Genomic DNA, 26,383 nt, shown 5'->3' with positions numbered 1-26,383 from the left:
GGGATCCGAGTCTGGCGCTCGGCAGGGGGAGGGGGAGAACGTCTGGCTCGACGACGTCTGGACGTGCGCGTGAGCGATGAGGCCGCTGCGTTGCTCCTGATGACCTTGTCGAGGCGAGGTAGCGCACGGGGTAGGCGTGGTTTGGAGAGAGGTGGGACAGGGCGATGACGGGCATGGCTAGGCTCGGCTGGGGCTAGGCTTTAGTAGGCTGCTGACAGAGCTGAGCGAGCAAGTGGTTCGGGGGGTGACAATAGTCGACGTAAGAGTGCGTAGGTTAGAATGCGCTCCTTCTCCTTCTCCAGTCGCCCTGCCAGCAGCAGAAGCATAGTCCTCCTTGGTCTGCGCGGCACTGCTCGGCGTCAGAGCGCGGCGGAGCATTGCCAGCGCCTCGGGCGTGCAGTCGGTACCTTGGGGGACCCTTTGCAGCGTGCAGCCCGGCCTTGTTGGTCGACGCTGTTGTCGTCAACGGCGACGAGGACGAGGAGGAGGAGAGGCCGCAGCAGCCACGCCGTCACCAGAACGGGCAAGGCAGGAGGCGTGTGCCGCGGCAGCCAACCAGTCTCGAGGGTCTCGACGCCGTCCGCGCATGGTCCCTCTGGCTTTCGACCTCGACGTCAGTCACCTGTTTCGCGTTTTAGCTGTTAGAAGCGAGCAATAGGCTCTGAAACGCCTCGCATTTCTCCGCCCCGTGTCCCCAGCAGCGAGCAGCCGAGAGAAGAGTGCGCAAGAGGCGCACAAGGATCTGGGTCAGTCTGTTGTTGTATTGTCAGCAGGCAGGCGAGGGGGGAGGGAAGCAAGGGGGTTTGCTGGGTGCTGGGGTGCCGCCGCCAGCGCCTGTGCGCTCTCGATCGCGGCCAGCCCCTGGCGCCCAGCGGCGGACAAAGGCGCCGAGTGTTTCGCGTGCCGCAGCGTCCGCATTGTTGCAGCGCGTCGTCGAGCGAAGCATCGTACTCTCGACGAGGGTAAGGTTGGACACCGGCGGGGAGCGGGCTGGCACGCTGGGGGAAGATCGACACTTTTGGGTTGGCCGCCGCTTCTGCTGCTGTGGCTGCGGCTGCGGCTGCACGAGGCGGAGAAGAGACGCTGGGGAGGGTCAAGTGGCATCGCGCGCCATTGTTTCGAGAAGTGCGTGAGGAGGGAGAGGGGTTGGGGAGACGAGGAGACGCGGCGAGTCAGTGGGGACAAGTCAGTGGCGCGGTTTGCCCCGTGAGTTGTAATAGCCAGTCGCTATTCATTAGACTCGCAAAGATAATAGACTATACTCCCCCCTGGCCGCAACCCCCACCCATGCACGTCGACCGATACGGCCGCTGGCCCTCGCGCTTCTAATGGCAAGCCGCTGCACGCCCGTGCGGCCGGTGCATGCATGCGTTCCCGGCGACACAGTCGAGCTGGTCCGCCAGGGGTTGGCCGACCGACTGCCGCCTGTTCTTTGGCCGACGACGCCGACGAAGCTGTGGCGCGGTGGGGAGGAGAAGAAGGGGGAGGAAGAAGGGGGAGGAAGAAGGGGGAAGGAGGGGACAGGGGGTAGGAAGGGGAAGGGGAGGGGGAGACGAGCGAGTAGGCAGTGGCAGTGGCACCCACCTTATCCCAGCAGCACGTAGTCACAACACCATGCATACATACAATGTCCGTGCCGTCTATGTACATGAATGTTGGCAACCGCTTCTATCGTCGTTGGTTCTCTGCGTCTTCTCTCTTCTGTCTTGTCATGGGGCGTTGGTACGCACTGCTCGGTAAGCACCGTCAACCGCTAGCACTCACCAATGATGTCTTTGGTATCGCCCAGCGGCTTAGGGGCCAGAGAAGCGGAACGTGGTCGCGAGAGTGAGCTTGGGCTTCTTGGGCTTGTGGCCCGTGGCGGCCCCGTCGGCGGTGCCCTCGTTCACCTCGAGCTGGGTCGGGCCAGGTGCGGTGGTGAGGTCCGCCGGGAAAGGGTCCGGGTGGGGGTTGGGGGGCTGGAAGGGCACCGGCGCCTCGGGGAACGGGACGACGGGGGCCGGCTGTTCAACGGGGGCTGGCGGGCCGTCGGAGTGGTGGGGTCGGACGGGGCGGACTGGGCGGACTGGGCGGCAATCGTAGGGGAACGAGTCGTCCGGGGCGCCGGTGATCACGCAGAGCTCGAAATTGAACTCGCGGATACTGAGGAAGTCGCGGAAGCGGAGGATTGGGCCCTGCGGCCGGCGGCGGGTCCAGCGCGACGTGTCGTGCCACGCCGTGCCGGGTGCAGGGGTGTACAGCGGGGAAGTGTGCTCCCAAACGCCGGGGAAGTTGTCGAACTTCTCGTCCTCCTCGGAACCCTCACTGCCCCCGCCGTCACTGTCCTCGCCGTCACTGTCTTCGCCCTCACTGTCCTCGCCGTCAGGAGTACCGACCTCGCTCGGGGCAGCCGAAAAGGCCTGCTCGGCCTCGCCGGCAGCGCGCCACTGGAGCAGCGAGAGGGGACGTGGCGGTGCCACTGGGCTCACGGCGCCGAAGTCGGGGCCGTCAAAGTTGAGTCCGTTGTCGCTGCTGTCGGTGCTGTTGCGGCGCTGGCGTCAGTGGGGCACAGGCTGGGCACTTGCCTCCATGCGCGGCGCGTTGAACGTCAGTGGGAACACGAGTCGCGTCGTCTGGGCTGGGGGTGCACCGCCGCCGCCGCTGAGGGGTGAGATCGCGCAACAATTTGCATACGGCATGAGACTTACCTCTGCGCGTTGCGCAGGTCGGTGCCGCGCGTCTCGCGGCGGGGGGAGGAGTCCTCGGCCTGGCCCGCGGGGGCCGAGGGTCCCGCGAGGCTGGCACCAACAGAGGGGCCAGCAGCGACAGAGGGGCCGGCGGCGACAGAGGGGCCAGCGACGGCCGAGGGGCTGGGGGCAACGGGCTCCTGGGGCTGGGGGGCGAGCAGGTTGTCGAGCCCGCGCGCCCAGACGGGGACGGGGACGGCCCTCGACAGGTTGCCGACGAAGCCCTCCAAGGTCGGCATCGTGGCGGTGACGCCGATTGCGTTGCCGAACTCGACGTCGAAGGGCGCCATGGGGGCCGGCGCGAGGGGGGCGTGGTTGCTGCCTCCAGCGTACCCCGCACCCACGGGGACAAGGGGGACGGGGACCATGCCTCCAGTGTAGCCCGCGGCAACGGGGACCATGCCTCCGGCGTACCCCGCGCCGACGGGGCCCATGCCGCCGGTGTACCCCGCGCCGACGGGGACCATGCCGCCGGCGTTGACGAAGTTCCCCGTGTGGGGTGGCTGCGGCAGGGGGGGAGGAAAGGGGGGAACACCGAAGAGCAAGGGAGGACCAGCCGCCATGGGGACGTGGCGGTGCTCGCCGGGGAATATGGGCGGGGGGGCAAGCCAGGTGCGGGGGTGGGGCGCGGCGGGCAAAGGGCCGTGGGAGGGGCCGGCATGGGAGGGGCCAGCGTGGTAGGGGCCGAGAGGAGCCGCGGGGTACTGGGCGGCGGCGTCCAGCTCGCCGATACGGGCGCGGAGATCGGCAAAGCGGGCAGCGTGAGGCGCGGCGGCGGGGATACCACCCGGGTGGGGCGCGAGAGGCATGCCGAGCGGGGCGGGAAGCTCGGCATGGGCAGCGGGAGAGTAGTGCCTCCGGGGCAAGGGCGGCGAGTCGATGATGTCCGGGCCGTTTTCGTCGGGGATGGTCATCGATTCGATGGTGGAGTGACTGCCCGCGTCGCTGGCGCCGTCGTCGTTGAGGGGGAAGAGCGGCGCGACAAGCGGCTCGTTGAAGGCGAGGAGCGGCGCGGCAGGGTGAGCCCCGGCGGCGAGGAAGCCCCCTGGGTGGGCGGCGAGGGGCATGCCGAGTGGGACGGGGAGCTCAACTTGGGCAACGGGAGGGTAGTGCATCTGGAGCAAGGGCGGCGAGTCGATGATGTCTGGGCCATTTTCGTCGGGGATGGTAATGGACTCGATGGTCGAGTGACTGTCCGCGTCACTGGCGGCGTCGTAGTCGATGGCGAGGAACGGCGCGGCAGGCGGCTCGTTGACGGCGAGGAACGGCGCGGCAGGCGGCACGTCGGCCTCGTCCAGCGCGGCGTCGATGAGGCTCGCGTAGCCGACGGAGCTGTTCGGCGAGGCATCCGCGCCACCGGCGGGCAAGGGAGCGCCGTAGCCGACGGGCTCGACTGTGCAGGTCAGCGGGTGTCAGAAGTAGAATGGTCACTCACCAAACTGGTTGTGTCCGAGACCGCCGCCATCATCGCCGGCCACACCGGCACCAACCTCGCCGCCGCCACCATGAGCCCCATCCAGCCTGAAGCCCTGCTCGTCGACGAGGACGCCTGGGTCGACGAAATCGCGGTAAATCTGCGCGTGTGCAAACCCAGCGTTGGCGTCGGCGGGGTCGAACTGGGCGAACTGGGCCTCGGCGGGCTGGGGCTGGACAAAGTACGGCTCGGGCTGGGCGAAGAGCGGCTGGTGCTGGTGCTGAACAAACGGCGCGGGCGCGGGCAGGTGGTGGACAGGCAGAGCAGGCAGAGCAGGCAGAGCAGGCAGAGCAGGCACGGGCTGGGGGAGCGGCGGCGCGTGGTGGTGCTGGTGCTGGTGCAGATGCTGGTGAGGCCACTGCTGGTGAGGCCACTGCTGGTGAGGCCACTGCTGCTGGTGGTGGTGCTGGTGCTGGTGCCACTGGTGTTGCTGGTCCCACTGCTGGTGCTGGTGCGGGAGCTGGTGCGGGAGCTGGTGCTGGTGCTGGTGCTGGTGCTGGTGCTGGTGCTGGTGCTGGTGCGGGAGCTGGTGCCACTGGTGGTGCTGGGGCTGGTGCCACTGCTGAGGCTGGGGCTGGTGAAGCCACTGCAGAGGCAGGGGGTGGTAGGCGTGGTGGTTGGCCTGGAGGAGGGCAATGTTGACCTCGAGGTCGGGACGGTGCTGGCCAACAGCAGGGTAGTGGAGAGGGGCGGGGTTGTCGGCGTCGCCAGCGGCGGGGCCGTAGCCGAAGTGGTGGTCGGGGCGGGGCGGGCCGCGCATGGCGAGTGCGGAGGTGGATGGAGGAGGGAGAGGGGGTACTGGTGTCTGTGGTGAGAGGTGTAAGAGGTGGAGGGGGTAGGTAGGGTTTGAGGTGTGGGAGAGTGCTGCGAGTAGAGCAAGTGTTGCGAGTAGAGCAAGTGCTTTGAGTAGAGCGAGTGCTGCAAGTAGAGCAAGTGCTGGGAGGCAGAGAGCGCGAGTGAGCGCTGTGAGCGCAGTGAGGGGGGATTGTGAGTGAGCAGTCTGGCACGACAAGACGGGGTTAATATAGGCGACAGAGAGCAGGCAGTGCGAGCAAGACACGAGCGAGCGCAGCGCAGATGGCAGCAGACGAGGGCGTGACGGCTAAAGGAAGAATACACAGTCACTCGTGGGCCATCCAGGAAGACGTGGGAGCGAGGCGTCGGCGGCGTGGTGCCGCGAGTCGTGCTCGGCGGGCATGGGGAGCTGTGTGCCGCTGAGAAGATGGGCTGGAGTGTGTGTCGAGGGCGGAGGGCAGCACGGGCACGCCGTCCACGAGGCAGAGTGCGAGCGGGAAGCGAGCGTGTGGACGAGGACGAGGGGGTGGGGGATGACGATGACGGGGGGACGAGGAGATGGCGACTGCGTCTTCTGTCCTCCTTTGTCAGCGCTATCCCTCGCCCGCCGCCGTCTTAAGTTAGAAAATGGTAAGAGGATGCAGCGGGAGTGAGTAAACAATCCAGGAGGCGGATTGCGAGCGGGTGAGTCGACGCGTCTCGCGCGCGCGCGCGCGCCGATCCTACGTCAGCGGTGGCTGTCGCCCCTGGTACTGCCCAGAAAAATCCGGGCGTGCACTTGGCTTCCCAGGCCTGGCCCCCTGCCTTCTGCGTGCGCGAGGGGGGCGGGAAAAAATCCTGCGGCCGGCGTGGGTGGCGGCGGCGGGCTCGACCGTCATGTCCAGTCCTGCCCTGGGCGTCGCGTCCCAGTCAAATCACCTGACTGAGAAGCAACGCCTCGCTCTCGGGCAGTGCGACACTTACGCGTGGTCCTTGCCTTTGGCGAGGGCGTGCTCCAGGGAATCAAGACGGCCGAGCCCATTCCCAGGCGGCGCGGCGCTCGGACGGGCGGCACATGTCGCATGCGGCTATGGTGTATCTGTTACAACACGCGGAGCGTGTGGCTTGACTGGCGTGGGCGGCCTGTCCGTGCGAGTCGGCAGGTGCTATGGCGAATGGATGAACAATGGTGCGTGCGCTGGGGCGTGGTGGCCGGGGGCGATGACGAGGGGGACAAGTTGGTAAGTTGGTCGGTCCGACGTGGGCCGGGGGCTGGGCGGCTGTACTACTGCGCGCGGCGGGTAAGCCATTCAAGCACAATGTCGAGATTGTGCTTGGTCTTGTTGCTCGTCGAGTAGCACTGCGTGGGTTAGCCGAGGTGTGTGGGCAGGGCGGATGGAAGGGTATCTCGATGTTGTGTCCGCTGGGGGTGGTCCTCGCTCTCCGTCACTCTCCCCCGCATCTTTACGGCCCTGCCAGCACAGAGGTCGTTTTGTTGACCATACTCGAGCACCCAGCGTCTTTTGACTCTTGGGTTCCTCGATACCACCCAAGTCCCCGTCGCTACCCAACTCCCCGTCACCACCATCCACCGATTTCCATGACCATACGTTCCCCCTTTTCGCCGGCGTCACACCACATTACTCTCCTCCCAGTCCCTGACCGACGATCTAGCGAGCGACGAGTCTGGAGGGCTGCCCATGTCGCCTCGAGTCCCTCTTCCCCGTCCCCACCAGAAGGTTTGTCCACCCCCTTCTCTACCGTCACCGGCCTGTCTCCCCAGTCCTGTCTGACCCAGGTCTGGTTCACGCAGAAACAGCGCTGAGTCTATCACCAAGAGGACGTTGCCTGGCCCGCCGCATGCTGTCGTACGTGTCGCCCTACTTGGACACGTTACCACTCATGCCGGCGCGGACGTGCGCCCCTCCGTGCTCCTGTACCCGAGTGTCGCTTGCACGACCGCCGTCGCTGCACGGCAATGGATTGCAGCGGCTCAACCCGGCTATCCCAGCCGCCCCTAGCCGCCTGTCCACGGTCCAGCAGCCGTGTGGAGGCTGTCCGAGGCGACCCAGTGTGGTCTGCCTTGGGCGTGCCCTCGCCACCCTTCACCACATGCCTTGAACGCGCCGCTTCCCAAGCCCAACCCGACGCTGCTGAACGACCGCACGACACCCTGCCCTCCAACTTACCGAAACAACGCGGCCCCTGATATCCGCGAGGCGCATCTCGCGGATCATGTCGTCAACACCGAGCGCGCCCTCGATATCGCTCTTGTTCGCCAGAACAAGCAGGGGCACGCCCGCGAGCGTCGGTAGGCCAAGGAGCGCGTGGAGTTCCGACGTGGCGATGGGGAGGGACGTGGCCTGTGGCGGGCGTAAGCGCGCGCGCCTTCCTTACCCTTCGGCCACACTCACGTCCGCTGCGTCGACGACGTAACTGGTTGTCAGCGCGTCCAGCCCCCTCGACCTACACGATAGCATTCGCGCCGCGGCAGTACCGGTCCCACATGCCGCGGAACTTGGGCTGGCCCTGGGGATGTTAGGGGGTGTGACTGGCTGGTGTCTGGCTGGTGGCTTCCTCGTGGCGTGACGAAGTCGACAAGCCTGGAGGCTGCCTCCGCGTGGTGTAGCGAAGCTGGTCTGGCCTGGCGCGCCGCTACCGGGCCAGCAACCTGTATCTGCGGCGAGGACCCCGGCAGTGAGGACCTCAGCAGTATGGCCACCTTGGTGGGCGTGAAGAGCTCGCGAGCTTGCCTCGACGGGCGACCTCAGCGGATTGCCCGTCTGACGGCTTATGCCGCGGCCAAGCTTTATAGCCTGCCTCGTCGTGGCCTTGCCGTCCTAGGCTAGCTCCGTGGCCTGCCTAGGCGCTGGCCCCATCGCCCCCAACCCACCCCAACTCACAGCAACATCCCACACCTTCATCGTCACGTTGCCCTTGCGCACCTGGCGCAGGTTGAACGCGACGGTCGGGACGACCTCCTCAGACCACTGCCCCGAGCCGAGGACGTTGACGAGGCTGGGGTGTCAGTCCACACGCTCCTCTGCCGCAGCAGGCCACATACGACGTCTTGCCGCTTGCCTGCAGGTGTCAGCTCCCTCCACTTGTTTCCAACCACGGCGGACCCACCTGCAGCCCGACGATGGTGATCTCGACATGCTTGGCGAAGAAGAGGCTGCCGAGCCAGTCGAAGAGCGAGGAGAAGAGCCAGGCCATGGTGTGGTGGTGCTGGCGGAGGAGGAGGCGGGAGAGGAAGAGGAGGAGCAGAGAGGGCGGTGTGATGCCGTGTGTAGGGGGAGGGAGGGGGCTGGAGGGACGCTGCGCGGGGCCGAGACACGCACGCGCGGTCGTGTATGCTGTACTGCGACGCGATGCGCAATGCACTCTTGTCGGTGATGGTGAAATGCGTGGGAGTGAGCAACAAGTGATGGTCGACGTGCCGAGAAGGGCAAGGCGTGGGTGGCTGAGAGCAAGGCGTCGGCCACTGGTGGAGGTAGGTCTGTTGGGCGGCGAATGACGCAACTGCAACGGCAACACCAACAATCACGACCACACCAGCATGCATCCTTTATCTACAGCTCGAAATACTCCATTACAGCACCACCGACTCACCGGCTCCACTCGACACCCCACCTCGCTCACAGATGAGCCTTGAACAGCGTCTCGGAAATGTACTGCGCCTCGAGCCGCTTGCCGCCAAAGAAGCGGCCAGACAGGCCCTTGAGCGCACGCTCAGCCGAGTCAATGTCCTTAAACTCCAGGTAGACATCACCCTGGCTCATCTTGTCGACCTTGACGCGCGAAACGTTGCCGTACTTGGACTCGACCTCGCCCTTGACGTCCTCGGCCAGGTCGAGGTCCCAGTTGCGCTCCGTCTCCTCGTCGGGGTTGAACATGTTGCTCACGATGAGGAAGTGCGTTGGGCGCATCAGGGGGTTCTTGGGCGCGGGTGCCGGAGCCGACGGGCGCGACGAGGCGGTCGCGCCAGGCATCTCGGTACGCGCGAGCTTGTACATGAGTTGCTGACGGCCCGCGGCGTCGAGACGGCCGCCGCGACCAGTGTCCTCAATCATCGTGTCGTGGTTGGCCTGGCGCTCCTCGACCGTCTGGGCACGAATCTTGCGGCCGGCGAGGTCGAAGCCTTGCAGGGCATCGAGCGCCATCTCTGCTGAAGACAGATTACGGTACTGCACGTACGCCGTACCCTTTGAATGTCCCGAGTAGTCGGTGTGCAGGTCGACAAACTCGACCTCACCGAAGGGCTCGAACACCTGTTGCAGGTCATCCTTTGTCAGGGAGTCAGAAATGTTGGTGATGTAGAGTCGGTGGTACGGGATTGAGGCACCTGAGTGTGCGTCAGGGTCGAGGCCATGCGGAAGTGCAAGACCAGTGCTGAGCGGCGGGAAACGGAAGCGACGAGGCCCGTCGCGGTCACCTCCGCGGCGGTCTCTGCCACCAGTCATGCTGGCGAGGAGGCTGTGGCGAGTCAGCAGGTGATCGACCAGTCACTCCTTTTGCCACTCACGCGTGGATGTCCAGCCCGGTGCGGTTACGCTCCGCCTCGGTAAGGTTGATGCTAATGGGGATGCCCATGACGACGGTACCGCTGAGTGCTAGCGCCTTGTTGACAAGCTCCACAGTCGCCAGCTCAACGTACCCGATGCTGTGAACTGTCAGTACTTGCTCAGCGGTCCGAACTCACCCCTTGGAACGGCGCGAGCTCTTGTCCGAAAGGATGCGCGCGTAGCGCACGGCGCCGCGGCCGAGCTTGTCCTCGAAGAAGAGGCCGAGGTCGCTGCTGTTGAGGGACGCGGCGAGCTGGGACACAAAGATTGAGCGCGCCTCCGAGTCGACATCATTCAGCAGCTGGTTTACCGGGTCCCTGTCGGGCGAGCGGCGGCGTCGAGGTGCGTCCTCGTACTGCAGGTTAGCATGATTCCGTTCCCAGGCCACAAACTCACCCCGTTGCGGCGCGCAGCCTCCCTCCTCTCCTCCATCATCTCGCGGTCCCGGCGTTCGCGCTCGCGCTCCTTTTCCTCGCGCGTCATGTCGCGGATGCGCGCACGGGGCGACGAGGTGCGCTCACGCTCACGCTCACGCTCGCGCGGCGGCTCGCGGCGGTCCCGGTCATCGCGCGACGAGCGCGACTCGGCGCGGCGCGAGCGGTCCCGGCTGCGGTCGCGCCCATAGTCGTCGCGCTCGCGCCGGCGCTCACGCTCGTCTCGGTGCCTGGGCTCGTCATCCCCCCGCTCCGCCCTCTCACGCTCGCGGCGCCGGCGGCGGCGCTCCTCGCGCTCCTCGTCGTCCTCGTCGTCGTGCCGGCGCGAGCGCTGCTCCCTGTCACGGCGGTCGTCTCGGGGGTCCCTGTCGTCGCGGTCACGGTCGCGGCGGCGCTCGTCGGGCTCACGGTCGCGCTCACGCTCACGCTCACGGTCGCGGTCGCTCCGCTCGTCCCGGTGCCGGTGCGACCTGCCATGCCTGTCACGATCATCATCGTCATCGTCGCGATGACGCTTCTCACGTTTACTGCAATGTCAGCGAGCGGAAACAAAGGGGCGCCCACGTTGTGAGTTCTGGGGTACGGTCGCGGCTGCCTGGAAGCGGGCGCGCTGTGGCCATTGGGGGCGTGTCTGACATGATGCTGCCGTTGACTTTTGATGCTGTAAAGCGTAGACTGGATGGGCAATGCAGAGATGGGAGAGATCAAAAGACGAAGTGTTCGACGTCGACTCTTGTGACACCCACTCATCCCACCCACATGCGTCTAAAAGTCGGATTTGCTTCCGCTCTCACCCCACGCCACCCCACCAAGTGGCACGTATGCATAATGCAAATGCTAGATATGAGGGGGAAAGTCTCTCTGTATAGTCCAAGATTAAATATGCGGTCAAATGTAATGCTTTGCTCTACCCCCATCTCACAACAACCGGTCGTGGTGCTTGTTCTGCGCAACCAAGCCGCGCCACTCTCTCCGCCAGAACTGGATCCGCTCTCGAGTGCCAGAGGCCCACAGGAAGCGGCGCATCCAGTTCAGCAGAGCGTCTTCGTCTTCGGGAACGTAGAACGAGCTGAGCAGCGAGAGGATCGACTCGAACGTCGCCTTGGGACTCGCCAACAGGTCTCGGTACGCCCACAGAATGGCGAGCACGCCGCAGACCATGACGTCGTAGCCGTCCAGGAAGAGCGCGTCCCATATCCGCAGCTGCGTGTTGAACGGGACTGTGTTGACAAACAACGTAATGTAAATCTTTGGACCCCAGGCGGTCGAGGAGATCATATGTTTTTGCTTCGGCCGTCAGCGGAGCGGGCGGGAAAGGGTCAGACATACGAAGTTGGCGTACACATCGGGCATGGTCGCCTCAATGAGTCGTTCCTGGACGTAGAAGGTCTCGAGGAGGCCCGGGAAGCCGGGCGCGAAGATGCCGTGCATGTCGTAGAGGTCATGGAGGCGGACGAGGAGGGTGTAAGTGCGCTGGCGTGTTAGTGGGACTCGACCGGTTAGGCACCCACCTCTGGCTCGTAGTAGCAGAGCAAGGTGGCCGCGATACTGCCCATGCCCTGACAGTATCCGCAGGTTCCACATGCCTGTGAGAACGCGTGGAGGACGTGGAACAGTGAGCGCTGTCCTCGTCCAAAGCGCGTCTTGAACAGCGCGTGACCCGAGATGGTGCGCGGTACGTCGAGGTCGATCTGGACGTCGAAGGTGCTCGGCAGCTCGCGTCGCGCAACGTAGTCGGCCTGAAGGGCGTCGTGGCTTCGCATCCTTGACGCCTTGGAAGCGCGGCTCTCGGCGAGCGTCCACCAGGCTGCCATGCGCCATCGATCGGGGATTCCCTTGTACACTCGAGTCGGGTGCTTTGCGCCGTCGCCGCGCTCGCTCCAGCCCCAGCTGGTAATGTTGCCACCGCTGTCGCGCTCCTTGATACTCATCATTCTCATCCACTTCTCCACGCGCTCCTGCTCCTTCGCGCGGTGCTTGGCCTGCTCCGACGCGCTTGGCCCAGCCGACGCCGGTATCTTTGGCCCAGGGGCGTTACCGTCCCCGCCCGCCGTCGGGTCAATCGGTGGTGGAGCCGCAGGCTGAGGCTGTGATGGACGGACACGGAGCTTGGGCACTTTCTTCAGCGGGGCTGCTGGGATAAGCGCGAGACGATCTTCGTTCCTGTCTTGGGTCGACGTGTTGACAAAGCCAAAGCGGTCGAGTTTGGAGAGGAAGGCGCGTTCTCTGTCGCTCATCGACCCAGCACTGGGGAAGACCATGGTAGCCCTTGATGCTGAGTGGGACATACCCCCACGCGTCCGCTCTACGCCCTCGTCCCAGCCGTCGCCATACACGCCCTCAACGTCGAGTCGGGCGTCTGCGCCATCAGCAGCAGCTCGCCCACGGGGGCCTGGCCACACTTACAGGTACTTCGCACAAAGAACGCATCCGCTTCCTCGCCAGGATACTGAATACTGCTTGCAACGCTGACCTGGCTCGCTGCAAGGCTATGGTCATGGTTGACACTGGTAGTCGACGACGTCGTGATCCCACTTTGCGCGGTGCTTGCACTGGCCCGGCTATTACCGCTCGCACCGCTCACGGAGCGCTGGGTCGTTGCAGCCACGCGCGTGATGGAGGGGTGGACGGGCGACACGCTGCCAGATCCAGGAGGTGAGAGCGAGGTCGACCTGTCGGGCATGGCAGCAGTGTTGATCTTGAGATGGGCTGGGATCGCAGATGGTGGCTGTGTCGGCTGTGTCGGCGAAGCTGGCGTAGATGTAAGAGCAGGAGCGCTGAAATCTGGTGGCGTGTGGTAACCGTCGTTCTGTTGATCTTGCTGATGCCCCGCCCCCTGCTCATTCTCTTCCTGCTCCAGCTCGTCCCGATAAGCCCGCTCGCCGTCGTCGTGCGCTCTCGTCGACTCGGACATGTCGCTCCCCGACTCGAGCTCCTCGAGCTCAGTGCCAGACGCCTCTCTTAACGGGCTACGCACAAACCCTGCGCCAATAGCTCCATTCACCACTGGCCCCGGGACGACATGTACCGAGCCGTGAGTGTCTGGCGTCTCGACCCACGAGTCGCGCCCATACAGGGCGTAGATGTCGTCGGCGTCCTGTGCCGATTCGAAGCGCGAGTCGCGGGTCGTCGGTAACGGACTTCTTGGCGGTGGCAGGCGGTCGCCGAGGCCACCGCTGGTGTTGCTGTGGCCGTTGGAACCGTTCGCCGGAAACATGGGGTGGAGAGTGATGAGGACAAGTGATGGACCGGGGCGAGGTCGTTAGTGTGGGCTGATTGCAAACTGGCCACGTCGCCCAGTGCGTGCCTGCGTGCCCTAGGTGGGGAGATGTATGCTTGTTGTTGAAGAGATACTAGGAGGAGAGGTCGTGGAGCATGTCGTGATGAAGTTGTGGGCGGCTGAGTGCGAAGCTGGGAGCGAGGCGAGTCGCTCTCTCGTGGTGGTGGCCGTGGTGGCGCTGTGGGTCGGTGCCTGTGCCGACGGGCGTCCTTGGCCGTTTTTTTCTCCCCTCGTGTCGCGTCAGTCAGTCTTGTCGTCGCAGCTCGATCTGATTGTCGTCGAGCTGATGTGTGTTGAAGAGAGTGATTGTGTTTTGTCTGGAATGGGGAGTGTTGTATTCCAGTGCGGCTCTGTAACGTAACAATCGACTTTCAAGTCGGTTGACCCGCAGTAAGATCGACAATTAAGATATTTTTCTAATCCGGAACCGTGGGGCGACGTGTCAAACCTTGTTGGCGAGCCGATTAGCGGGATCAAATCCACGTGGATGCCACGCAAGCGATGAGTTCCCCGTCGCCGGCTAGACTTGACGGTTAGATGGCCGGCCGGGCGGCGTACGGCGTGGGCACTGACTGACTTTGACGCTGGGGCAATGACTCACAACGACGCTGCTCGACCTATTGACTTTCAATCACCCCGCCTCACACTCGTTCATCCCCCGCACACCATGGCCTCCTCGGTAGTGGCCGCCTACGAGCAGCTGCTCGTAGACAACGTCTCGACAGTCAGGACAGTCGAGAGCGCGATTCGCAACGTGACATGGTTCCTGCCCGGCCGGTTCGCAGACGCCGACATCGCGTCCGAGGGCTGTGAGTCGTCGCGTCGCGGGCCGCCGTGGGGAATCCTCCAAACTGACCACCTACCCCAGTGTACGCCCTCCTCTCGGTCGTGTCGAGCGTGCACGATGACCTGCTGGAAAAGCGCATCCCGCCTTCCCTCTCCCTCCCGCCCCACCCCTTCGCGCCCGGGGCCGCCGCGCCAGAGACGGCCGGCCTCCTCCCCAGCACCGTGCCACCCGCGGCGCCCATCACGCCGCTCCTTCCCCCGGCGTCAGAACACACGCGCTACACGAGATACTGGAGCGACCGGAGTCCCGCGTACCGCCGCCTGTCACGCGCCCTCCAGACCACGACATATGTCGAGCTCCTGCTCGAGATGCTCGTCAAGAAGAAGGCCGGCGAGCGTAATCGCTGGCGTCTGGTGCTGGGCATCGAGGGGTTCAAGTGAGTGCCGGGGGGTTGAAGTCGGGCTATAGCTAACATCCCAGGTCGATCCTCCGCCTCATCCTCATGACTATCACGCGCCGCGCAGTCCTCCTCCCACCGACGCCCCAGCGCGAGTTTGACTTTGCGCTCATCCCGCAGGACAAGATCCTACCACCAGATGGTGTCAAGCCGAAGCAGGAGGAGAAGAAGGTGCAGCCCACTGGCCCAGCCCGCGCCGTCATCCCCTCGCTCGCCAAGGCGCCGCTCCGGTCCCACCTGTACCCCCTCCTCTCGAGCCTGCCCGAGGAACACCTCACCCACCCGCTGTCTCTCCTTCCAGAACTCTCGTCACCCGGCGACGTTGCTGCCGAGGTGCTCTCGTCGACTGCTGTTCTCGTCCAGGTCTTGCTTCTCGTCCACGCAATGGTGAGTGTTCCGGCCAAGGTACACCCAGTCCCCACTGACCCTCGCAGCGCTCGCCCAACGCGCCCCGCTTCCATCCAGCATCCCTCCCAACGCTGTCGCGCGCCCTCCCCCCGTTCATTATCCCCATCCTGCTCCAGCTGCTCGCGCGCCGCCTGCGCGCACCAGCCGGCGAGTCTACGCTCCTCGCCGAGCACTACGCGCAGCTCGACCGCCGCATGGCGTCGAGATTCTTCCTCCAGGGCCCCATGTGGATCGGATGGACGCGGCCCAAGATTGTCTCGGTCGTCAACTTCCTGGAAAAGATCCCGCTCATCAGCCTGGCCGGCGATCTTATCTCGGGCTACCTGCCGCTCGTCGACGACTACTTTTGTGAGGACCCCGAGGGTGGCAACATGCTGACGCCCCAGACACGGTCACCTAGGCGCTGGAAGCGGCAGGCTGCACGACGCAGTCTCCGACGCACGCAGCCGGCTCCACAACGCACGCAGCCCAGGCCCAGACGCAGACCCTGTAGAAGTAATAGTGATAATGGCAATTGTACAACAACTAGAAGCCTGCGGGTGTGAGCGGTGTGACGGCGCGGCACCAGGCGGCCACTCACAGCAATCACAGTCGAAGGGGCACAGGGGCGTGCCGCCGGCCTCGGGGTCGATGGCGAGCTCGGCCTCCTTGAAGATGAGGTATCCTTCTTCTGTCCTGCGGCCTGGGGCGTGGCGTGAGCGAGTGGAGCGAGCGGCGAAGCAGCAGGCGGAACTTACGATTCGAGTCGCCGCGCGAGTCACGGAACGCGCGGTCCTCGTCCACGGCCTTGGAGTCGCGCTTGGTGCTCTTGCCGGCCGGGGCGGTGGCGGCCTTTGCCTTTGACACGGCGGCGGCGACGGCGACGGAGGGGTCGACGACTTCGACGACGCGGGGGGCGGAGGGTGCGGCGGGTGCGGCGGCCTTGTCGGCCTTCTTCTTCTTCTCACCCCCGTTGTCGGCCTTCTTCTTCTTCTTCTCGGCCGGCTCGCTGGCGGCGGCCTCGGCCTCGGCCGCACCCGACTTGCGCTTCTTGCTCTTCTTGCTCGGCTCGGGCGCGGCGGCCTTGGCCTTGGACGGGCCCGACGCGAAGATGTCGTCAATGTCCGCCGCGGCGGCTGCGGGCGCCGGAGCCGCCTTCTTGCCCTTGCTGCTCTTTGCCTTTGTCGACATGGTATGCTGGCGATGACTACTCGTTGTTGTTGCTCAGCTTGTCGTCGCTCGATTGAAGATTCTGGCGGCGGGAATTTACTCCCGCCGGGGCCCCGCCGATAGCGACTCGTTGATGGGGACGGCAGGCCGATCGACAACGTCGGCATCGCACTCTCCCCCATGGTCCTCCTACGCGCTGCCCTCGCGCCGCGCGCCGCCGCCAGCGTGCGGCGGCTAAGCAGTGAGCTCTCTTGCCCACGTAGACGCTGAGCCCGCCCCGCCGCAGCCATCGCGACACCCCGAAAGCTCGCGTTCGCGTTCGACATCGACGGCGTGCTCAAGCAGGGCAAGCACGTCCTCCCCCAAGCGAGGCGGGTCATGCGCCTCCTCTCTGGTGCCGACGGGCGGCTAGACGCGTGGGTGGCGGCCATGTCCGAGCTGACGATAGGCCGGTCCCGTTCCTCCTCATGACGAACGGCGGCGGCGTGACCGACGAGCGCAGGCGCCAGCTCCTGTCCAAGGACATGGGGCTTGAGGTAGCCTTCGGGGGTGGATGCCGCTGACGCCCAGCTCAGCCCAAACCAGCTCGTGCAGAGCCACACGCCGCTCGCACCCGTGATGGCCGAGTACGCCGACACGCCGGTGCTCGTCGTCGGCGGCAAGGGGTTCGCGGCGCGCGACGTCGCCGAGTCGTAAGCCCGCCGTACTGTTATGGCGCTCACCACAGGTACGGCCTCAAGCGCGCGTACGTGGCCCAGGACATCCTGCACTGGAACCCGAGCGTGTGGGACAAGGCCAAGTTTGACGAGCGGGACCACGACCTCGTGCGGGTGAGTCGGCCCTCGTCGCACGTTCGCTCGCTGACGCTCGCCCAGCGCGACATCGACTTCAGCACGACGCCCCTGCGCGCAATCTTCGTCCTGCACGACAGCTACGACTGGGGGCGCGACCTCACGCTGATCAACGAGCTGATGCAGAGCGACGGCGGGCTGCTGGGCACGACACGCGCCGACCGGCGGTCCCAGCCGGACGGGGGCGAGATCCCGCTCTGGTTCTCCAACCCCGACCTCGAGTGGAAGTCGTGCGTACCCCCCCCCCCCCCCTCTCCCAGCCACAGCGGCGCTGACGCACCCAGCGACTACCCCGTCGTCCGGCTCGGCATGGGCGCGTTCAGCACGTCCGTGTCGGCCGTGTACGCCGCCGCCACCGGCCTCACCCTCCCCTTCACCCAGTACGGCAAGCCCCACCGCCCGACGTACGCGTTCGCCGACGCCATGCTCCGCCGCCGCGCGGCCGAGCTGCGCGGGCCGGGGGCCGAGAACCTGAATGTGTAAGTCGCCCGACAGGCCCGCTCACAGCAACAGGTACATGATCGGCGACAACCCGCTGTCTGGTGAGTTGATAAACGTGCCACCGACTCACGCCAGACATCTGGGGCGCAAACAACTACGGCTGGGACTCGGTCCTCGTGCGCACCGGCGTCTACCCCGGCGGCGAGCCCAGCCACAAGCCGAGCTTCATTGCCGACGATGTCGAGCTCGCCGTCCAGTGGGCCATTGAGAACGAGCTGGCCAAGGCGTAGGCCGTATAGGAGAGGAGTCTAGAATTAGAATAAGCAGAGTATGATTCACAAGTGCTGCCCCTGCGCCGCTCGCTTCGATCGCGGCTCGGCTCGAGTCTTCCTAACGATGCATGCTCCTGGCCATTACAGCCCTATATGCGACAATTGAACAAACGGAGCGGAATCTCTATAATACGGATCTTGTCTACCAAATCAAACAGCGCGCTCACGCGCCTCTAACTAACCGCCACTTAAGCCGTGGGGCGGTAACGCGGCTCGCTCTCGAAGATCGTCGACGGGTCGAGGCGGCCGTGGATAATGTCGTACCAGAGCTCGAGCGACGACTGGCGGGCCCAGTTCCAGCTCGAGTCGAACGAACGCGCCTTGGCCGCAGAGAACACTGGCGCGATGCCGTCAATGTACGCGTCGCCGTGCTCGGCCTTGATGGCGTCGAGCTTGGACTGCAGCGCCTCGGCGTTGGCCTTCTCCGTGTCGGCCTTCTTCTCGCCAGCGCGCGGGTCCTTGCCGAGGTAGCGGTACAGCTGCTCGATCTCGCGCTCGGCCTGCTCGCTCTGCTTGACAACGAACTTGTCAAACTCCTCCGAGTTCATGACGGCTCCGCCGCCACCGCCGCCACCACCACCGCCACCGGCACCGCCAGATGCCAGGCTGATGCCAGAGTACGAGGCGTACCCCTGCGCGACCGAGTCAAGGAAGGCCTTGGCCTCGAGCTCAGAGCCGATACGCTTGGCGGGCTCCGAGAGGATACCGAAGAAGAGCGCAGAGTCGGCGCGCAGAGGGCCGAGACCCCACTGCTTGTTGAGGTGCGAACGAGCAGCAGAGATGTTGAAGCCACCAGGGAACTTGGAAGCAATCATGCGGTTGGTCAGACCCATGGCGTGCTTGCCAAGCGCAGAGTAGCCGACACCAAGAGCAGCTCCAAGCTCGTCGAGAGGGAGGTCCTCACCCTTCTCGGGAGCCTGGGCGAACTCGGTCTGCAGGTCACCGAGGATCTCGTTCTGGAGCGTCGACTTGCCGCCAGACAGCTCCTTGAGCGACTTGGAGAGGGGAACCTCGGAAGCGGGCTTCTTGAGCTTCTGCGCAATGATGACGCGGACAGTGTCGACGGCCTTGGGGGGCGCGTCCTCGACGGCGGCAGCGGGGCCGGCCGAAGGAGCAGCGGCGACGGGCGCGGCAGCAGCAACGGGCGCAGCGGCGGCGACAGGCGCGGCAGCCTCAGTGGGGGCAGCGGCGGCGGGCTCCTCGGCAGCCTCGTCCTCGAACGCGTAGTAGACCTCCTTCTGGTTCTTGGCGTGGCAGAGGATGGTGCGCTTGAGCGAGATGGCGCCGTCCTGGGCCTCGTACTTGGCCTTGAGGGTACGGGTAGCCATACCAGCGAGGACAGGGCCGGGGCCGACCTCGACGAGGCGCTCGAACTTGGCCTGAGTGAAGAGGACATCCTGAGTCTCGATCCAGCGAACGGGCGAGGCGAACTGGTAGGCGAGACACTCGGTGAGGATGTTGTAGGCGAGCTCCTGGCGCTGAGCAGGCGACGCCCAGGCGTCCTTGTCCCAGCTCTTGAGAACAAGCTCCATGCGGGGCGAGTTGGTCTCGTCGTAGATCTTCTGCACGTACGCCTTGGTAACCTCGAAGGGCTCGGCGATAAGGTTGGGGATGTACTTGCCAATGAGACGGTCGGGGTTGAGCTGCTTGGGGTCGATCTTCTTGATGAGGTAGTTGCGGAACGACAACACTCCAGGCCAGAGGTAGCGCGAGTGGAATGGCACGTCGATACCCGGAAGAGGAATCGTGGCGTATCCACGCTCGAGGATGACCTGGCCGCCGTCCTTCTTGGCCTTGGCCTCCTGCATGCTCCAGGCCTCCTCAATGATCTCCTTGAGGTGCTCCTTGAGCTGCTCAACCGACATGGTCTTGGAGAGCTTCTCAAGGTCAATCTTCTGGTGCTTGAGGACGTTGAGGACGTTGGTGAGGGTGGCGAGGGCGCGAAGCTCACCGGCAGTGACGTACTGCTGGTCGGCAACGTTGAGGTTGACAATCTGGAGAAGAGCCTCCTTCTGCGACGAGATCTGGTCGACAATCTCGCGGAGAGCGGGCTCGGAGAAGGTCTTGCCAACACGCGAGGGGTTGACAGCCATCATGGCGTACTGCGACTTGCCCTCGGCGTCGCGCTTGACGGCGCGCTGCATGGTGATACCACGGAAGAAGACGACGTCGGAGAGCGACGAGATGGGGAGAACGTCGGCAATCGAAGCAAGAGCCGAGTACTCGCCGAGCGAGTGACCAGCGAAGGGAGCGTTCTGGTCAATGAGGCCCTTGGCCTTCATGTCGTCAAAGGCAGCCTTCTCGGTAACGACGAGCGCAATCTGGGTGTACTGCGTGGCGTAGAGGAGACCCTGGGGGTGCGAGAAGGTGTACGACGTCGTGTACAGGTCAATGTCGCCGAAGAGGGGCTGCGTCTTGAGCTCGCCGTCGTCACCAATGGTGTCGTAGGTGAGGTCCATGTAACGCTGGCGGATGGCCTGGCCCTTGATACCACCGAAGTGGATCGTAAGCTCTTTGGGGTTGTTCTTGACAATGTCAATGATCGAGAAGCCGTAGACCGAAGTCAAGTGGGCGTCGGCGGCGTCCCAGACGGCGCGGGCGACCTCCGAGTTGGCGTAGAGCTCCATGCCCATGCCAACCTCCTGCGAACCCTGGCCAGTGAAGACGTAGGTGGTAGGAGGCTGGAGGACCTCGGACGTGCCGTCAATGACCTTGGCACCGTTCTGGTTGAAGGCCTCGACCTTGACAACCTTCTTGCCGTCGCGCATGGCGACGTGGGTGAGCTTGACGTTGATCTCGTCACCGGGGAGGACCATGCCGACAAAGGCAACGTCGTACGAGATAACGCGCTCGGGGTGGTTGTTGGCGGCGACCGACTCGACGTACTTGCGGGTAGCAGCCGACGACCACATGCCGTGGGTGATGGTACCAGGGAGCTTGGCAAAGTCGGAGAAGTACGGGTTGATGTGGATGGGGTTGAAGTCACCCGAGATCTTCGAGTAGGGCTCGTTGGTGGCAGGCGTGCGGTACGTGGCAGTCGCAGCGTCAGTGACGAGCGAGTAGCCGCCCGACTCGAGGGGAACGGGGAGGCCGACAGCCTTGCCGGTACGCTTGAGGTACTCGACGACGGGGTTGCCGTGCGAGTTGTGGGCCTCGTAGTCGATGGTGGCAACCTGGACGAGCTGCTTGGTGCTGTCGCGGATGAAGGCCGCGCCAGTAACCTGGACCGACGAGAAGGTCGACTTGTCCTTGTAGTGGTACTTGGACTTGACCTTGAAGGTGAGGGTGGTGCCGACGTCAAGAGGAACCGAGTCGTCGTCCCACTCGAACCACTGCTTGGACTGGAGGACACCGACCGAGGTGGCCTTGTCGAGGCTGACGACGTAGTCGGGCTCGTCGACAGTCTCGAAGGTGTTCTCGAAGTCGGTGAAGCGGCCACGGTAGAGGAAGGCCGAGTTGACCTCGATGACGGGCTCGCCGTTGCGGAGGACAAAGCCCTTGACCTTGACAGTCTTGCCCGAGTCCGAGTTGATCACGGAAGTGACACGGGCCTCGGTGGTGCAAACGTCGCCGGCCTTGACAGGGGCGACACCCTCGACGAAGCGGAAGCCGTTCGAAAGGTGGACAAGGTTGATGAGGTCACCGTCAATGGCCTCGGGGAAGATGGTCTTCATGATCGACTGCCAGCCAAGAACAATGGCGTAGTCCATGGGGGCAAGGATCGTGTCGTTGCGCGAGGCCTTGAAGCGCTCGCCCTGGTTGCCGACAACATCGCAGAAGCGCTGGATGGTGGCAGCGTCGACCTTGGTCTCACCGCAGGTGAAGGTGGTGTCAATGGCAAGCTGGGGAAGCTTCTCGTTGTCACCGAACCAGAGGCGCCAGTAGAAGTCCTTGATGGCCTTGTTGCGGCCCTTGACGACCTCGTGGATCGGGGCGTAGCCCTGCTCGGGGTGGTACTCAAACGTGAACGTAAGAGGAACCGAGACACCCTTGCGCTCCTCGAAGAGGACAAGGGTGATCTTGCGCTCCGAGGCGTCGTACGAGAGCTCGACGGCCTTGAAGTCCTCGGGATGGTAACCCGACGAGCGGGCACCGCCGTAGAGCTCGACCTTCTGGATCTTGTCGCCGACCGAGTAGATCTTGGCAGTCTGGTGCTTGCGAGGAGTGAAGATGCGGCGGAAGGGGTTGGTAACGTAGCTGGAGCCCTGGACAACGTTGACGGTGGTAAGGGCAGCGCGCAGCCACGAGAGCTCGGGGCCCGAGATGCGCTGGAGCCAGTCCTCGACCTTGGGGAGCTTCTCGTCGAGCTTGAGGGTGCGGACCTCGTTGCCGCCAACCGACTCGACGTGCTCGTCGGCAATGTACGAGTGGGCCTGGCTGGGGCGGGCACCGATGTAGTCGATCGAGGGGACCTTGGAGACGTCGTTGTCGTAGAAGCGCTCAAGGATACGCTTGGCAAGGTTGGCCTCAATGTTGCCGAGGAGGTCGGCGATGGGCTCGTCGGCCACCTTGGCGTGCCTCACAGCGATGGGGCCCTGGAGAATACAGACACGCTGGGGGTCCTGGTCGAACACGGCGTCAATGTTCTCGGCAGCCCAAAGCGAGTCCTTCTTGAACCAAACCTCGAACTGGTTGTCGAGGATGGGGATGAAGGGAACGGGCTTCTGGCCAGGACGCTGGCTGATCGTGAGGAAGTACGACTTGTCGTCAGCCGACACGAGCTGGGTCTTGGCCTTGGGGTAGGTGCTGAAGAAGAGCTCAAGGGCGTCGACGGGGTTGTCGAGGGTCGAGAACGACTGGATGAGCGACTCCTTGGTGCGGATGCCGTCGACACCGGCAAAGCGCTCCTCGGTGCGGCGGAGCCAGTCACCAGTGAGGTTGCGAAGCGAAACGTCGACCCAGTTGCCGAGCTTGTTCGAGTACATGAGACGGACCATGCGGCGGGTGATCTCCTCGTAGGTCATGAGACCAATGTCAGAGACGACGGTGCCGTCGGCCTTCTCGCCGAACCAGGGCTTGTTGAAGTCCTTGTTGAGGCGCTCAATGACATAGTCCTTCTTGCCCTCGAGCCAAGGGCCACGCTTCTCACGGGGGAGAGCGAAGACGGTGTCGTCAAACTCGCGCCAGAGCCTGACGGCACGGTTGGCAATCTTGTGGATGGGCTCACCAAGCTCCGAGCGGACAGTGAGAATGCCGCCGGTGGGCTTGTCGTAGGTGCCCTCCCACTCGTGGTCCTCGACACCGGCAGCGTCAACAATGAGCTGCTTGACAGAGGGCGACGTGTCGGCCTCCTTGGCGACCATGACGCGCGAGGCGTAAAGGACACCGTCGTAGGGCATGGGCTGCAGGCCAAAGAGCTTGACCGACCAGTCACCCGAGATGTAGGGCCAGACATCCTCGGCGCCACCAAAGCCGGAGCCGCAGATGAGCGAGATGTTGGGGTGGTGGCGGATCGAGCCGTAGGTGGAAATGATGGGGGCGTGGAAGTCCTCGCACGAGTGGTGACCACCGGCACGGCCACCAGTCCACTGAAGGATGATGGGGTAGTCGGGGTTGGCCGCAGCAATGTTGACGACCTGGCGGATACCCTCAACGGATCCGGGCTTGAAGGCAATGTGCTTGATGCCAGCATCCTTGAGACCGTTGATGATCTCGGTCGCCTTCTCCGAGCTGGGGATACCAGCGGCGACACAGAAGCCCTCGATGGGGAGACCCTCCTTGCGCATCTCCTGCCAGAGGGGGAACTGGAAGGTGAACTGGCGCTGGTTGATGTAAAGGGCGTTGAGGGTGACACCGACACCGGGCTTGGTGCGGCGCTGGATCTCGGCAACCTTGGCACGGAGAGCCTTGGCGTTGTAGTGACCACCGCCGGCAAGCTCAATGTGGTAGCCAGCGTTGAGGGTGGCGGCAACGAGGTTGGCGCCCACGGTGGTGGGGGTCATACCAGCGACCATGATAGGAGGCTTGCCGAGGAGACGCGAGAAGGCAGTGTCAATGTTGATCTTGCCGTCAAGCGTCTTGACGAGGCGGGGGTGCGACTCCTTGTACCAGACGGGCTCGCGACGGATGTTGTTGGCGTCGTAGAGCTCGGCGCCGGTCTTGCCCTTCTCGCCGACAATGACGACGCGGACACCGCGGCCCTCGGTAACACGGGCGGCCAGAAGACCAACACCCGAGTTGCCACCAGGGCCAAAGTCAATGGCGTGGGTGGCAGTGGGAGGGAAGTTGCAGGCCTTGGCCCAGTGAATGTGCTTGGTGAAGATCTGGTCGCAAAGCGAGGCCGTCAGGGACGAGTTGAGCTTGCGGAGATCGGAGCCTGGAAAAACAGAGATAAGAGCATTAGCGGGGGAATAAAGCTGCAATTTCGGTCAATTAAACTCACCGTCCTCCGTGTTGTAAATAGAAACACCGAGCTCGGACGTAGACCAGAGCTCGTGGCCAGCGAGGTCCTGCTCAATGAGCTTGGACGTGGCGCCCTCAAGGTAGTGGCTGTGGTAGGGCACGTTGATGGGCAGGAAGCGGATGTTGAAGACCGCCTTGCGCTTGGAGAAGGGGATCTTGCTCTGGTCGAGGCCGGCGGGAGCCATGACCTTGCGGAGGGCGGTAGCGAGACCGTAGAGCGACTTGGCAGGGCCAGTGACAATGTTGCTGGTCGCCGAGTTGAAGAGCGAGATGCCGACCTTGGAGTTGGCAGGCAGGAAGGCGTTGACCTTCTGGATGTGGCCGTCGAGGGCCTTGGCCGTGAGGCCGTTGACCGCCAGCATGGGGGTGGGGGTGCCCTCGTTGTTGGCAATGGCATCGGCGACGATCTCGGGCTCGATAGAGAGAACGGGGAAGAACTCCTGGCCACGGAGACCAATGAAGAAGAGAAGCTTGACAGCCTTCTCAATGTTCTCGTTGAGGCTCTCCCAGCTAGTGGAGGCCGAAATGGCAACAGCGGAAACAATGCCCTGCGAGTGGCCAGTGGCGCCCTTGAAGAGCTCGCGGAGCTCGCCAGGGGTAACGTCGGCAATGCGAGCCGAAACGACGTACTGAACGAGCTGGGTAATGCCGATCAGGACCATAGAGACCGGGATCGACGCGAGGTAGTCGACCGAGGGGCGGGGCTTGCTGCCGTTGAGCCACGAGAGGACGTCGAGGCCCTCAGAGTAGTAGGGGTACTTGTCACCGTACTTGGCGGCGAGGGGGATGAGGACGTTCTTGCCAACGCTGGCAATGAGGTCCTCGACGAAGGGGCGGTACACATCGAAGAGCGACTGGAACTCGTCAAAGTAGTACTGCAATTTGTCAGCTTTGCTGTCCTCGTTGCCTCGCACGCTCTACTAACCTCGTTAACACCCTGGCCACCGAAGAGAGCGTAGAGCTCGGCGGAGCCGTCCTGAGCGGCCGTAAGGAGGGCGGGCTTGTGGGCGACCGGCACATTCTTGTCGCCGAGGAGCTTGCGGGCGACGGCAAACGCCTTGTAGTAGGCCGTGAGGATCTCGGCGCGGACCTCGGGGTCGAAAGACTGGACCAGAGTCTGAACGCTGACCGAGGCGAGGAAGAGCTCGTTGAAGCGCTTGTAGGCGGCAAGGAGGACCTGGGCGGTCTCCTGGCTCGAGGTGGCCGCGACATTGTCGGCAGCGAACTTGAGGAAACGAGCGAGGAGCTTGACCTGGGGCTCGTTGGAGGCGGGCTTGCTGGCAGCCTCCTCGTCGTCCTCGTCTACGGGGATAGGGGCATCGTCGTCGTTGTTTGCGAGCTCATCGTGGAACTCCTGGGCAAGGACTTCTGAGGCGACCCAGGCGGAAAGGGGCTCGGCGGGAACGAGGATGTGGACACGAGCAGCCTTGGAGTGGAGGACGAGTGGGCGGGTAGGAGGGGGACCGCTGAAGAGGGACGCCATGGCGGGCGATGTGGACTTGCGGCAGTCCCAATAGTTTGGTGGAGGAGAGAGAGAAGGGGGGGTAGTGGGGAGGAGACGGAGGGGGAGATTAGGAGAGTTGGGGTTTTGTGGAAGTGGGTAGAAGTGGAAACAACAAAGCACGCAAGGGCGTGAGATGGGAAGAAGGATGAAAGACGGAGTGTGCCGGGAGTCGAGGTAATGGACGAGGTTGCGAGTGGGAGTGGCAGGGGGGAGGGGGGAGCACGCTGGGCCAAGTGGGGATGGACGAGGCTCGCTCTGGTGGGTGAGTGGGTGGGTCGGTCGGAGTTGGGCCCACGGTGCAGCAGGGAGGGACGCCGAGGTCAGCAGCCGCAGGCGTAGGCGTACGGTATGGGTTGTGTAGGGGGGGCGCGGCGCGCGGTTGCCCCAGAGTCGCATCCGCCTGCCTGTCTGCCCGCCCCCCCCGCCCCGGTGATACTTTCTCAGACATCCACCGTCATCCCCAACGTCTGATTTCTCAACGCCCCTCGCCTTCCGAGATTGCTACCTGCCCCAAGACGGGATCAATCCGGCCCATGGACCCGCCAGCCCTGACCTGACACTGGGCAGGTTTCAAGCCAGCGCCAGGCACTTGTGCACCCGTGGCCTCCGTGGCTGGCTGCCTGCCTGCCTGGCCAGCCAGTCCAGACTTCTGCCCAGCCCAGCGCGCCGACCGATACTGCCGAAACGATAAAAAAAAAGCACCATCTGGCCTTCGCCATATCCCCACAAATCGTTATCAGTGGGCACTAACGGCCAAGTTACCGTTGGGGGCGCGCGGCACGTCGCCACGCATGCCGCT

The 26,383-nt window shown here is 64.3% G+C and overlaps 7 protein-coding genes across 7 annotated transcripts; 2 read left to right on the top strand and 5 right to left on the bottom strand.

The window, feature by feature from the left end:
- Window positions 1-1,793: 1,793 nt before the first annotated feature.
- Window positions 1,794-4,960, bottom strand: Q8F55_001132 (uncharacterized protein; the record flags this gene model as incomplete). The annotated part of the gene is made up of 5 exons (XM_069349772.1): window positions 1,794-2,531; window positions 2,601-2,640; window positions 2,688-4,119; window positions 4,162-4,393; window positions 4,844-4,960. The coding sequence occupies 5 exons, from the start codon at window positions 4,958-4,960 to the stop codon at window positions 1,794-1,796; spliced, it is 2,559 nt and encodes an 852-aa protein (XP_069213316.1).
- Window positions 4,961-6,259: 1,299 nt separating this feature from the next.
- Q8F55_001131 (uncharacterized protein) lies at window positions 6,260-8,190 on the bottom strand (the record flags this gene model as incomplete). The annotated part of the gene is made up of 7 exons (XM_069349771.1): window positions 6,260-6,334; window positions 7,164-7,337; window positions 7,389-7,410; window positions 7,445-7,503; window positions 7,878-7,992; window positions 8,039-8,055; window positions 8,104-8,190. 7 exons carry the CDS (start codon window positions 8,188-8,190, stop codon window positions 6,260-6,262), a joined length of 549 nt encoding a protein of 182 aa, XP_069213315.1.
- A 422-nt stretch (window positions 8,191-8,612) lies between these two features.
- Q8F55_001130 (uncharacterized protein) lies at window positions 8,613-13,190 on the bottom strand (the record flags this gene model as incomplete). The annotated part of the gene is made up of 8 exons (XM_069349770.1): window positions 8,613-9,450; window positions 9,500-9,637; window positions 9,677-9,894; window positions 9,936-10,500; window positions 10,896-11,260; window positions 11,303-11,446; window positions 11,485-12,332; window positions 12,380-13,190. 8 exons carry the CDS (start codon window positions 13,188-13,190, stop codon window positions 8,613-8,615), a joined length of 3,927 nt encoding a protein of 1,308 aa, XP_069213314.1.
- A 730-nt stretch (window positions 13,191-13,920) lies between these two features.
- Q8F55_001129 (uncharacterized protein) lies at window positions 13,921-15,305 on the top strand (the record flags this gene model as incomplete). The annotated part of the gene is made up of 5 exons (XM_069349769.1): window positions 13,921-14,062; window positions 14,122-14,476; window positions 14,521-14,884; window positions 14,932-15,253; window positions 15,292-15,305. 5 exons carry the CDS (start codon window positions 13,921-13,923, stop codon window positions 15,303-15,305), a joined length of 1,197 nt encoding a protein of 398 aa, XP_069213313.1.
- Window positions 15,306-15,430: 125 nt separating this feature from the next.
- Window positions 15,431-16,075, bottom strand: Q8F55_001128 (uncharacterized protein; the record flags this gene model as incomplete). The annotated part of the gene is made up of 3 exons (XM_069349768.1): window positions 15,431-15,438; window positions 15,486-15,587; window positions 15,643-16,075. 3 exons carry the CDS (start codon window positions 16,073-16,075, stop codon window positions 15,431-15,433), a joined length of 543 nt encoding a protein of 180 aa, XP_069213312.1.
- Window positions 16,076-16,234: 159 nt separating this feature from the next.
- Window positions 16,235-17,636, top strand: Q8F55_001127 (uncharacterized protein; the record flags this gene model as incomplete). Its single annotated transcript, XM_069349767.1, has 9 exons — window positions 16,235-16,295; window positions 16,341-16,470; window positions 16,503-16,590; window positions 16,625-16,746; window positions 16,782-16,884; window positions 16,930-17,135; window positions 17,190-17,384; window positions 17,419-17,447; window positions 17,482-17,636. 9 exons carry the CDS (start codon window positions 16,235-16,237, stop codon window positions 17,634-17,636), a joined length of 1,089 nt encoding a protein of 362 aa, XP_069213311.1.
- A 230-nt stretch (window positions 17,637-17,866) lies between these two features.
- Q8F55_001126 (uncharacterized protein) lies at window positions 17,867-25,563 on the bottom strand (the record flags this gene model as incomplete). The annotated part of the gene is made up of 3 exons (XM_069349766.1): window positions 17,867-23,994; window positions 24,061-24,955; window positions 25,006-25,563. 3 exons carry the CDS (start codon window positions 25,561-25,563, stop codon window positions 17,867-17,869), a joined length of 7,581 nt encoding a protein of 2,526 aa, XP_069213310.1.
- Between the last annotated feature and the right edge of the window lie 820 nt (window positions 25,564-26,383).

Source organism: Vanrija albida (genome assembly GCF_041260175.1).
Source record: "Vanrija albida strain AlHP1 chromosome Unknown contig_1, whole genome shotgun sequence".
NCBI classification, from domain to species: Eukaryota; Fungi; Basidiomycota; class Tremellomycetes; order Trichosporonales; family Trichosporonaceae; genus Vanrija; species Vanrija albida.
The sequence above is the reverse complement of the archived record's forward strand: the minus strand, read 5'-3'. Positions and strand labels throughout refer to the sequence as shown.